General features: G+C 57.3%; 5 protein-coding genes across 5 annotated transcripts; 3 read left to right on the top strand and 2 right to left on the bottom strand.

Moving 5' to 3' along the window:
- Positions 1-73: 73 nt before the first annotated feature.
- Positions 74-841, bottom strand: EHS24_000780 (uncharacterized protein; the record flags this gene model as incomplete). Its single annotated transcript, XM_028616599.1, has 4 exons — positions 74-182; positions 221-296; positions 445-608; positions 690-841. The coding sequence occupies 4 exons, from the start codon at positions 839-841 to the stop codon at positions 74-76; spliced, it is 501 nt and encodes a 166-aa protein (XP_028480456.1).
- A 238-nt stretch (positions 842-1,079) lies between these two features.
- Positions 1,080-4,225, bottom strand: EHS24_000779 (uncharacterized protein; the record flags this gene model as incomplete). The annotated part of the gene is made up of 16 exons (XM_028616598.1): positions 1,080-1,301; positions 1,394-1,617; positions 1,662-1,731; positions 1,771-1,896; positions 1,937-2,130; positions 2,182-2,269; positions 2,307-2,372; positions 2,411-2,461; positions 2,492-2,551; positions 2,587-2,728; positions 2,770-2,889; positions 3,036-3,134; positions 3,174-3,271; positions 3,323-3,784; positions 3,823-4,168; positions 4,206-4,225. The coding sequence occupies 16 exons, from the start codon at positions 4,223-4,225 to the stop codon at positions 1,080-1,082; spliced, it is 2,388 nt and encodes a 795-aa protein (XP_028480455.1).
- Positions 4,226-4,659: 434 nt separating this feature from the next.
- Positions 4,660-6,198, top strand: CDC73 (accessory factor associated with RNA polymerase II; the record flags this gene model as incomplete). The annotated part of the gene is made up of 8 exons (XM_028616597.1): positions 4,660-5,196; positions 5,251-5,322; positions 5,361-5,584; positions 5,621-5,721; positions 5,760-5,829; positions 5,868-5,956; positions 6,002-6,078; positions 6,121-6,198. 8 exons carry the CDS (start codon positions 4,660-4,662, stop codon positions 6,196-6,198), a joined length of 1,248 nt encoding a protein of 415 aa, XP_028480454.1.
- Positions 6,199-6,512: 314 nt separating this feature from the next.
- Positions 6,513-7,484, top strand: EHS24_000777 (uncharacterized protein; the record flags this gene model as incomplete). Its single annotated transcript, XM_028616596.1, has 4 exons — positions 6,513-6,706; positions 6,795-6,930; positions 7,189-7,329; positions 7,401-7,484. 4 exons carry the CDS (start codon positions 6,513-6,515, stop codon positions 7,482-7,484), a joined length of 555 nt encoding a protein of 184 aa, XP_028480453.1.
- Positions 7,485-9,540: 2,056 nt separating this feature from the next.
- EHS24_000776 (uncharacterized protein) lies at positions 9,541-10,737 on the top strand (the record flags this gene model as incomplete). Its single annotated transcript, XM_028616595.1, has 2 exons — positions 9,541-10,163; positions 10,215-10,737. The coding sequence occupies 2 exons, from the start codon at positions 9,541-9,543 to the stop codon at positions 10,735-10,737; spliced, it is 1,146 nt and encodes a 381-aa protein (XP_028480452.1).
- Positions 10,738-11,427: the final 690 nt, after the last annotated feature.

Raw genomic sequence — 11,427 nt, 5'->3', positions numbered from 1 at the left:
CCACAGTTCTCATGCCATAGCAGACATACTGTACAACAATGCATAAAAGCGTGCGTGTCTACTTCTAGTTGGTTCACTTCTTGTCTGCAGCCGCTGCTGCGTTCTTCTTCTTCTCCTCGGCCGCCGCCTCCTTCTCAAGCTCTGCTTCACCCTCGAACGCGTCGGGCGGGACCCTTCCTTGCCTGAGACGTCAGCTGGTTTGGACCTTCAGCCAACTCACAGCTCGGTCATTGCCCCCTTGATGATGTAAACGAACGGTCCTGAGCCCGCTGGCGGCGGTGGGACCTGGTACGCGACTGGAAGTCAGTCAAAGGTCCTCGAACTCTCCTTCCTGGCACAAGTGACCGGACTGGCGGCGGCGACTGGCATCGATCAATTCGCCTCACAGTCACTGCTAGCCACCGACAGTCTCGTCCCTGCACTAAACCCCGATCTCCCACTCACCAGGCGTCTTGCACCTCGAACACACAAACGGCTGCCGGATCTCCAAGTTGTCCGACCCCTTGCGCTTGACCGTGACCCGCTGACCCGGTTGCGCGTTGAGCTTGAACTTGCGTGCGGGGGCCTTGGCCCCAGGCTGCGAGCGAATAATGTACGCCCCGTCGGTCCTGTAAGAGGAGAAGAACAGCGTCAGCTTCGTGGGTTTGTCCAATGCGTAGCGGAGCGTGGATGGTGTGGGGTGGACGCACTTTCTCCGCGGGAGCCGGTCGAGCTTGCCCTGGATCACGAGGAGGAAGTCTCCGCACAGGCAGTAGTATGAGCGCAGGACTGCGCGCGAAGACTGGGTGGCACTCGCCTGGTCCGAGGACGAGACGATGGCGCGGGTGAATACTTTGGGCATGGTGGGTTGTGTGGATGGTGGAGAGAGGAGCTGAGGCTTGATAGTTGTCATTCCAGGAACACTGGAGTTCGATGTTTCTGAGTGGCAAATTGCTTCCGCTTTCCATGCTGGATGTCGTTTTTCCAGACTGTCTGGCATGTCTGGCTCACACGAATGTGGGTATGCATAGGATAAGGCGGATAGTGAGGCTATAAAGTGAGACACTAGTAATACATGCTAAGGAATCATGCTCGATTGCCTACGCGCCAGGCGAATGCGGGAGCGTAAGGACAGAGGCTTGAGGCGCAGTTGGGAGGGTAGGCCAGAGGTCCCCACCTCGTCGCCATGCCGCGGAGAAGACGAAACTGGGGGAGTAGGTAGTGCAGTATCGAGTCGTGGCCTTTTTGCTGGAGGCTGGAGCGGAGTCTCCTTCTCGAGTCGTTTGGCTGGACTCGAGACCGGTGAACGGGGTGCGCCACTTCTGACAGCCTTTGCGAGCATTTTCGCTGCTTGGAGAGGACGGTGGGCTTGAAGAGGCGATGTGGGACCATGGGTAGGAAACAGCCGACTGACAGGTGTTTGTGGTGACATTTTAATGTATCCAGGAGCGGAGGCGTGTCGCGTCGGAGTCGAAGGGGCTTGGGGAGGTGTGAGGGACAAGTCGGGAATGTCGATTGTGTTTGTGCTTTTCGAGCGCCACATGGCGCGGACAGAGTCGTCTTCAGGTGACGACGGCGGAGCCACAGAGGGTATCGAGTACCCCAAGGAGCGGTGTGCCGCATCTCTCAGTTCGGAAACTGTCAAAGCTTTGGCGTCAGTTCAATCCCAGACCTGTCCTCACCTTGGGGCCACGGGCGCTCGAACATGTCAAAGATCTTGACCAACCGTGGCCATCGCAGTTCATACAGCTGCTGTGATCGTTAGCAGGGGAGAGGCCTCAGTCAACGAACCTGCCCGTAAGGTAGGCGCTGAAACCCAGCGCCCATCACTTCTGCACACACGGGCTGCTCGAACAGGACCGAAGGTGGCGGCATGGACTTTGGGATGCTGTAGTGCCAGGAGAGACCAATGAGCCGCTGAGCACGTTAGCGCCCGACAGGCGACGAGCGTTCTTACCCTCTTGTATGGATCGTCTCTGTCATACGGCTTGTTAGCCCATCGGCCAAGCCTTAGGTTCTCGTTGTACACCTCCAGTTGATCTCGGCTCATACCGTATGATACGCGGAAGAGAATCTCGAACCGTGGCACTGCGTGGCGGCTGTGAACTTCATCTCGGTTGGTGAGAGCGCCTAGGTAGAATGTGGTGAAGACTGAGGTATCGACTGTGGTGTGAGCTACTAACCACACCAGAGCTAGCTCACCTCGAAGCTCTCGAGCTCTGTCAATGTCCCAGCCAGCTCCCAGCACCGCAAGGTCCACACAGTCGCCGAGATTGGGGATATAGTCCTTCTGGACGGGTTAGACGTTCTCTAACTACCACACCTACTTTCAGCTTGACCCAAGGGAGTTTAGTGTCGAGATACACTGAGGTTGCACCCTTGAGAACCAACCCCTCTGTATGTAAGCAGTAATACGGCGACAGAAGCCCACCTTCTCGGGCGCGGGTACAGCGTTGAAAAACAGATCGGAGCAGCTGTTGCCCTTGTCAGCTCATCGCAATCCTCAGCGTACCTCTTCGCTCTTCCTCCTGCCTGCGTGAAGGGGTATCTCGGTCGCTTGAGCAATCATGGACTGTTGTCAGATGTACACATCAAAGTCGTACTCACAAAACCGTGCAGAGGCCTTACGACTTTCCGTAGGAGCCGGCGACGGAACTCATAAGTACGGTCGATCAAGCTCTCGCCATCTAGGTGGAGAATGTCAAAGAACGCGAGACAGAGGTGGCGGTCCTGGGACCGAGGGGTGGGTCTGGGTGAGTTAGCCACTGCACCAACGCTACGTGACCCTACCGTCCAGGATCCAATGTTACGCCAGCCGCGTCTAGCCACCAAAACTCCTCGATGCCCGATCCGCGGCCACCTTCGCGATCGCCTTCGTTGAAGGGAATGACCTCGGCCTCGAGAATGATGCTGGATGACATCGTTTGTAAAGGTGGAGATGCGGATCTCGCTCGCTCAATTAAGCAATTGTGCGCGCGAGAGGGCCGAAATGGAAGTCCAAGAGCGGCGAGAATGAGGCTTAGGGGGTTAGCCAGAGAAATGCAAAAACCACCTACGGGTGCGCGTTGCCTCTCTCAACAGTGCTTCTGCGTTTAGACTTGCTAAACACAGTAATCACTGGACCGTTGGTCTCCACATTGACGTGTATCTGCGCTCTGGAGTTGTAAGCACAAAGCAGACGCGAGCATGCTCACCGGTAGCCATCATATTTGACCTCGGCGAAGACCGAGGAAGAAGCGGGTCCTGGCTGGGCAAAGAACGGCTTTAACGCATCTGAGACGGACCTCCCCTTCTGACATTTGGGAATCTGAGGTTAGCAAAACAGCAGACGACACCGACTCACCTGAACATTGATGCCAACAACAGGGCCAGACGACATGGGTATGAGGCTGTGAGGTGACTTGGTGATGGACTCGGCCATGTCGGCGCACCAGTCGACGTTACCCTTGCCGTCACGATAGAGACGCGCCATGGCAGGATCCCAGCACCACATTGCTACATGGAGGCTGAGCTGCTGGGGGGCAGCTGTCGACTTGCACCTCAGTAAAGCTGTAGGGTGACGAACGGGCATTGGGGGAAGTGGGTAAAGCAGTGGTCGGAGATCCCGAAGGATTATCTGGACGAGGACAGACAGGGCCAGTGGAGACAGAGACGAATCCCGAAACAGGCGTTGGAGGATTGTCGGTGGGGCCGACGGGCGCATGGGTTCGAGGGAGAGCTGGGAGAAGGTCGATGGAGCAGCCAGTTCGTCCAGGAAGCGGTCGAGCTCGCCCAAGGTGAGGGTCGACTTGGTTCCTTGAGGAAGCTGGGAGCTCAGCATAGCACATGGAAGATCAAGCTCACCCTTTTCTTCATGGCACTCTCTACCACGTTTCCTAGGCATCCCGTTCCCCCATTCCCGCCTTTCCATGAAACGCTGTCCCAGTTGCCCAGGCCGTGAAGGCCGAGCGCATTTTCCAGCTCAGCAGCGAAGCGCGTCTCCTTGAGACCATAACGACGCCTTGAGCCATCGTGAGGAAACAGGAGACGGAAGAGATGCTTCCCTGTATGAGGTGGAAGGGGACGGGGAAGGTGGTTGATCCAAGAGAGGAAGACCTTCTCGGGAGGGTAGGGTACGCCGGTTCCGTCTGGTCGAAACTTGGTCTTGGACTTGGGAGGGTGACCGAGTTTGTAAACCAACTCGGAGAAGCTTTTGAGTCAGGCATTAAAAGGGGGTGGAGAAATACCTCTCAAAAGTAATGTCCATTGTGTCCTGCCCGGCAGGTGAGAGATGAAAGAAGGTCGAGAGGGGGGATTACGGTCCTGGTGTGGAGTAGGAGAACACAAGGGACACGGTTGAGGGCGCGAGTAGTATACTATTCACAGGTAGTCGGTAGCGACCGTGACGCGTCTCGGCCGGCCGAGACGTTACAGGGCGGTCAGAGCTGTACAGGTAACGAGGAGGAGAGAATGGCTAAACAAACAGAAGTGATGTGGAGCAGATCGCACCGAAACGAGGGGTGGTCAACCTCCACCAGGTGACTGGACTGTCTGGGTCAAAAATTATTACGTAATATGTTTTGGTGTTGAACGATCAACCTCCCGCGCCGTCACTCGGACATTGAAAGAACATTGGTGTTGCCTGCATCCAACAACATCCTCTCCCATTTCCTGGACATCTAGCCCGATTGCATCTACAAGATGGCCACCATGGACCCGCTCGACCTCCTCCGTCAATCCATCTCCCAAAATCTCCCTGCGACCCTGCAGACAGATGCGGGCGAGCCAGCCGACTCGCTCGCGTCCGCGTCTGTTCTGTCCTTCCCCCAGCCCGCCCCGCAGGAGGCCGTCACCGTTCCCAAGGACGCGGCTACTCGATACTCTCGCACGGATGCGCGCGACGACTTCTACTCGGTTGGCCACCTGTGGCTTGCCTGGACAGAGCGCGACACTGGTGTCCGTGACTACCTCGTGAAGGGCCAGGCCGCTGGTGTTGGTTACGTCTCGATCACGGACAGGCGTGGTGTCGTAGACTTCCTCCAGGGTGCCTCGGACAGTGGTCCTCGCGTGCTTGGACAGGGAGAGGAGGCCAAGCCTGTCCCCACCGCCGCTGCGCCCTCGGCGGACTCGCTCCCCGCAGCAGCTGAGGCGTCAACTGAGGCAGGACCGTCGCGTACGGCGCCGGTGCCGAAGCGCAAGTACGAGGTGGACGTTGCCGACCGCGAGTTCTGCAAGAGGGTAGGTACTGTTGTCGACTGCCGACCATTGTTCTACTACTGACCTTTCCTGCAGCTGCGGGCAGAGGAGGTGGAGCTTAGGGATCGCAACACCGTCCTTCGTGTTTCCGGAGGTGGCAAGGTGAACGTAGGTGTTAGGCAACCGCTATTCAGCTCACCTCGCAGAACTTCCAATCGTTTGTTCAGACTGTCATGAGCGAGAAGATCCGCGCCTTGCGAAAGTCGTTTGAGTCCTCTGGCCGCGCTCAGCCCCAACAGCAGGCGACGCCGACCGACCCATCCCGTGGTGCCCGCAAGGCCAAGTCAAGCCACCCTATCATTATCATTTCTTCTTCCCCTACGTCTCTTCTCACCATGTGGAACGTTAAGAAGTTCCTCGAGCAGGGAATGTGAGTTGCAGTGAGAGAGTTGAACTGACACGCCAGCTTCGAGCCATCTGATGTTGCGCGCCAGAACGAGGCCCAGCAGGGCAACACGCGTGCAGAGGACATGATTCCCGTGTTGAGATCAAGGAGTGGTCCCAGCGGTAGGTGTAAGAGAACTGAGTTAGACCTAACAACGCAGGCGAGGTGACGACCAAGTACTACGTCGTCGACAGCGTCGAAGCGTTGCAAAAGTTTGGTCAAGACCCTTGGTTAGTTTAAAACGACCGTGACGAACTAACCCGTACAGGGACCGTGTTGTTGGTGTAGTGACCACTGGCCAAGCGTGGCAGTTCAAGCCGTACAAGTGGACGGAGCCCAAGCAGCTGTTCCGCCATGGTGAGCTGCCTCAGTCACAAGGTGATATCAGCTGACCGTCGCCAGTTAAGGGCCTCTACTTCCAGTGGCACAACGAGCCGTCAAACCCGGCCATTCGGGACTGGAACGTTACAGAGCTGAGGGTAAGCTTTTCGTTGGCCTGTTACATGTGCTAACGCTGCCAGATCGACCGCTCCAAGCGCCACACCGACCGTCAGGTCGTCACTGAGTTCTGGCGTCTGCTGGACCAGAAGCGTCGTTAGAGTAAAGAAAAGTTGGACCCTATTGTCATCTATGCTATCCCACAATGATATTGTCCCCATGGTTGCGAGGATCGCCATCAGCCTAGCTACAGAGATTGCTGTGAGGTGTTACTCGTGAGCGGGTACGCGGGTGGTGATGGCGAGCGGGTTCCCCATGGACCCCCGCGCCAGGGAGGTGGCGCCGGCGGGACGAGGTTGGGGACCGCCCGCCCCAACGTGTGTGTGTGTGTGTGAAGCTGGGAAGGACCGTGCGAGTCCAATTCTGTCTCTATCTCTATCATCTATCGCTCAGCGGGTACATCGGGTCGCGCACAATGGCCACCTCAGCATCACTCCAACCCCCAGACCACATGTCTGTCATCGGCTTTATCATCAACGGCGTGCGCTACGGCTCGTACATTGCCCCCGAGTGGTGGCCAGACGCGGGGCTCACCATGTGGATGTTCGTCACTGGCATGACAGGCGATGACCTCGAGACAATGGCAAAACGTCTGAGAAGCGTTCACTGGTGAGTGCAGTGGGCCTCAAGAAGCACCACAGCAACCAATCTGTGCTTGCGTTCAAGCGCTTTCATCGGACACTACTGACACCGAAAGGGAACACGACGAGGGCACGTTCTTCCTCCGCCGACCGGTGGACACGTTGAAAGGAATCCTTGATGGCTCAGTCCAAGCAATGCCCAACCACCCATGGCGCCTGTGGAACGGTACCCAGCGTTGGGCCTACTTCGTCGTGCGTATCTCTCTCGCGTTCTCGCCACCCGTTTTGTCAATGCCTATACCATTGTCTGGGACTTCGGGACGTGTCGCAGGTGTCGTCGGCCCAAGCCCGAAACACACGCAGGGGTGCCTGATATGATGCCTGAAATGCTCTCGAGTCGGGAGATAAAGACAAGCCGCCGGCCGGTGCTCTCCGTCCTTATCCTGCCCCATGCCCCAAGCCCCGGTCAACGTGGTAAATGCATGAGGCGCGCTGACACTGGGTATGCAGGACTTTGAGAACGAGGAATACGAGATTTGGCGCTACGGCGCAGTCGAGCGTTGTTCAGGCCGCGCAAGTATCAGCGATCTGACATGGGAGGGCTGGTGTGCCATCCGCCAGCGCATGCTCGACGCGGAGGCGAACGATGAAGTAAGTTACGAGTGGAAGCTAGCGGTCGTAGACATGAGTGGAAGCTAGCACATGAGATGCTAACAGTGTAGGCCCCGCCTGACATGGTGGACCCCATGGCCCTCTCGCACGCGCTTGCCCGCATGCAGATTCAACAGTCGGCCATGATGGAGTAACCCAGACGCGTGACGCGCACGCCCTCCCGTCGCCATTCCTCGGCGTCGACCTTGTCCCAGTCTCGACTCCAGATTGCGGATAGCTGTGAGCTTCGGCCACTCTAGACCTTAACGACTACACCAAGATACCCCGGCTGTTGACTCTCTTTGTGATGTATAATGTGGATTGTCTGATGTCTGAAGCAGACCAGCAAGCCCCAGGGGTCAGGGGATTGCCAGCTGATGACAGCGTATCGCTGCCTCGCACCTGGCGTGCACAGCAAGCAGCTTCGAGAACGCCAGTCTGGATGCTCACCTTTGCTCACCAGCTCTTCGCAAAGACCAATGACTACCACCTCCTGGTTTCAACGTGGTGTAAGGAACCGCTACAGCTCGTTGGCCGAGTCCCCCGCCCACAGCTTCAACCCCAACAGCCCACCTGGTGCAAGCGTTGGTGGTCATGGAACATGGGAGGGTGAGGAGTGTAAGACGTCGTCCTAGACGACCCCCAGCAGAGTCAAGCTCCTTGGAACGAAGGAGAGACCCGGTCCACCCGTACCGGTATGGTTACCATTTGGCAGCAACCAATGTCGTCATGCCCATGTTGGATGGAGAGAATAAAAGCTCCATCCGCTAACGCGGACTGACGACGCCGAGATTGGGTCCGATCCAGTGGCCCCGGTCTAATGCTGAAGCGACGATCGATGTGCCGTACTGTGCGGTGGATCGAAGAAGCGCGCTTCAAGACGGTCTAACCCAGGAATCCTTTGCTACAGGCCACACCTGCCACAGGCGTGATAATAAATCGAAGGATTTGTTCCACAGTCGCTTCCAGAACTAGGTACTCCGCTTGTCATGCTAGGTGAAAGATCAGCTGTCCAGCTCTGGAAAGCAACATCAAAACACCATGAACTGGCCCGGCATGAAAGTCGCCGAGATGCACCGCGGATAGCAAGCTTGAGGAATGTGTCCGGCGTTCCCGTAAGCGCCCCAACAATCTGACCTTGGTGGAATTAATGACAAAGTCAAGACTAAATCGTGTGCGTTGTTCCAGCCCATGCTGTACCCATGGGAGGTGCTGCCAGAGTCGTTGGCCCCGTGACTAGCCTTAGTGCCGTATTAAACTTGGGAGCCTGCAGGCTTAGCGAGGATGGAAACGCGACTGGACTGTTTTCTTGTTTCCTTTCTGGCCCGAACAGCAAGTCAACGCAGTGGTGCCTGACCCCACAGATCCACAGAAGGAAAAGCACGATGCTAAACTGGCATTCGTCTAGATCCCTTACTACAGATATCCTTTCACGATAAGCGGAATAAACCACGACGATCTACCAGGCGGCAGGCGGGATCCTCCGCCATCGTTGGCCGGATGCCGAGGAACGATCCTTGACCACGAACGTCTTCCACTAGCGACTACGAGCAGACAGTCCCTTACGGCACCCATATGTTGGGCATCCCCAGGCCCGACGCTCCCATCTTTTGATCGCCGGGGATCAACACTAGGTCGTCATCGGCGCTCAAAGTTTACAGACACTCGTCCGGCCGTGTCGCGGCATGACTGTCCCGTTTGAGTGTCCCTCGTTCCTTCATAACGTGCGTGCCTTCCTCAACTGGCAGAGTTGTGGGCCGGCCACTCGGGTACTGTTCAGAATCCAGCGGCAACAGATGTACACGGAACTTGGGACATGGTCATACGTGGCTATGTGTCGCGTGTGAACACGTTAGCGTGCGCTTATGCTCAGGAAAGAACATCCGCACGCTGGTACGTTGGTTAGTCGCGAGGCGGATGAAACAACACGGGCTAAGGTGTGCGGTACGTGCGGTGCCGCGTCGGCACGCATGGGCATCCCCGCAATGTACATGCCGAATACCTTCACTTCCGCGGCCCACCGCTGGACACAAGCTGAGGAACCCAGCCTACACAAGTCATTCTTGTTCCATGGGAGGCCACATGGAAACGTCAGATGGACATGGGTTGAAGCTTGAAGTGATCCACGCATGGGCAAGTGCAAGGCCCGCCTTCCAATAGCAGCCAGGCAAGGCAGGTGCCTTTGATAGCGCACTATTCAGCCCAACGCTTATGCCAACATGGTCCAGGGAGACGGCGCCAGGGAACGCGGATGGTGCTCCTCGGCCTCGGTCTCGGGACTTGGCAGATCATGGAGAGGCCGAACATGCAGTCGATGCCATGTTAGGCACCTGTCGGAAAAGGTTAAATACTTGCCGGCGATCCGGAGAGACCACGGTCCAGCTTCCCCCATCTGACAACCTCTTCTCAACGACTTCTTCCGCCCCTACGTCACTAGCAAGTATGCTGTTCAGCGTTACCAAGGCCGTGGCGCTCCTCTCCGCCATTCTCGCCGTGCAGGCGGCGCCTGTGGACAACGAGATCGCCGCTCGTGGCTCCACGGGCATCAACGACTTCAACTGCAAGCCCCGGCCGGGCAAGTACCCTGTCATCATGCTGCACGGTCTTGGAGCCCCCGCTGGTGTCAACTGGTTCTTGCACGCACCTGCTCTTGCACTTGATGGCTACTGCGTCTACACGCCTCAGTACGGCTCGGCCGGACGGATTTGGTTCGGTTTTGGCTCAATGCGCGACTCTGCCGCGGAAATTTCCGCCTATGTCGACAAAGTGCGCGCCGCTACTGGCGCGGCAAAGGTCAACCTCGTCGGCCACTCTATGGGTACGACCGTCAGCACGTGAGTGATATCGTGTGGTGTCCCTCCGACCTCTCTTAACGCCTGTTCTAGATACTACATGAAGTTCCTGGGTGGAAACGAGACCGTCAACCAGTTTGTCGGCTTTGGCGCAAACTACAAGGGCACGACGCTGTACGGCATCGACAAGCTGGTCCACACCATCCCCGGTGTCAGCCCCGCCGTCCGCGCCATCTGCGCGTCGTGCGACGAGTTCCTCAACCCGTCGCAGTTCATCACCGACCTCAATGCTGGGGGCGTCTCGGTCCCCGGCCCGGGATACACCACCATCGTGTCCAAGCTCGACGAGTTTGTGCTCCCGTACACCAGCGGTACCCTCAACGAGCCCGGCGTGACCAACATTGTCATCCAGGACCAGTGCATCAAGAACCTGGCCGTCGACATTACTGGCCACCTCGCGCAGGCTGCCGACCTCAACGTCCTGGCGTTTGTCAAGTGGGGCCTGAACGGCAAGAAGGGCCCCCTCCCGCGCTGTATTCCCTGGCTCATCCCCGGCCGCCGTGATGACGAGTCAGTCGAGGAGCGTGAGGCCACCGTCGCCCAGATTGAGGCTTGAGGCGGACAAGACAAGTCAAAACATCTAGCCCCGTAGCATGTGGTAGAGTAGCTGTGCGGACAGTACAGGCGTGCAATGTAATTGAAATTCAGTGGAGTGCCAACTGTGGGTGGCAGTGGGTACCCCGTCCGTTGACTAGAATCCTCGCTGCCACATGCCCCCATGTTATGGCTCCCCGTTCGTCTGGGCATGGCCGCCTTTGGATCCATGTACGATAAGGTGCGCATGTCGCTTTAGCACTTTCTGGATGGACCTCGTGCAGCGGAGACCACCAAAACATAAATGAACAGAAAATAGCGGTAAAAAGGGACCTTTTCATGAGCATCGCCCTTTCGGTTTCTTTCCGTATGCCTCAGACATCAGATCAGGATTCCGTGTACTGTACTGCGAGGGGCCAAGATACTTGACTGCTGCTTCGCACATATAACTGTCACTCGCCCGAGTTGGACGAACCCGTGTGTGTTGTAGCCATCAAGGGTACCTGGATGGAATGCTTGCGGCGCTGGGATCAGCCGTTGCTGTTGCAGCTGCTCTCCCAGGGAGCGACGGCAGTCCGCACATTGTCGATCGCGTGATGCCAAATGAGTGCTCACATCACTTGCGCAATGTCCCATCTGTCCTCGCGCCCCGACTCTCACATCATCCATCATGTGTCCAGGCGGGCGCACAGTGTCCACTTGCGTTCCCATG

The sequence above is a fragment of the Apiotrichum porosum genome (genome assembly GCF_003942205.1).
Source record: "Apiotrichum porosum strain DSM 27194 chromosome Unknown scaffold_1, whole genome shotgun sequence".
Classification (NCBI taxonomy): domain Eukaryota; kingdom Fungi; phylum Basidiomycota; class Tremellomycetes; order Trichosporonales; family Trichosporonaceae; genus Apiotrichum; species Apiotrichum porosum.
This window is presented reverse-complemented; position numbering and strand designations above follow the sequence as displayed.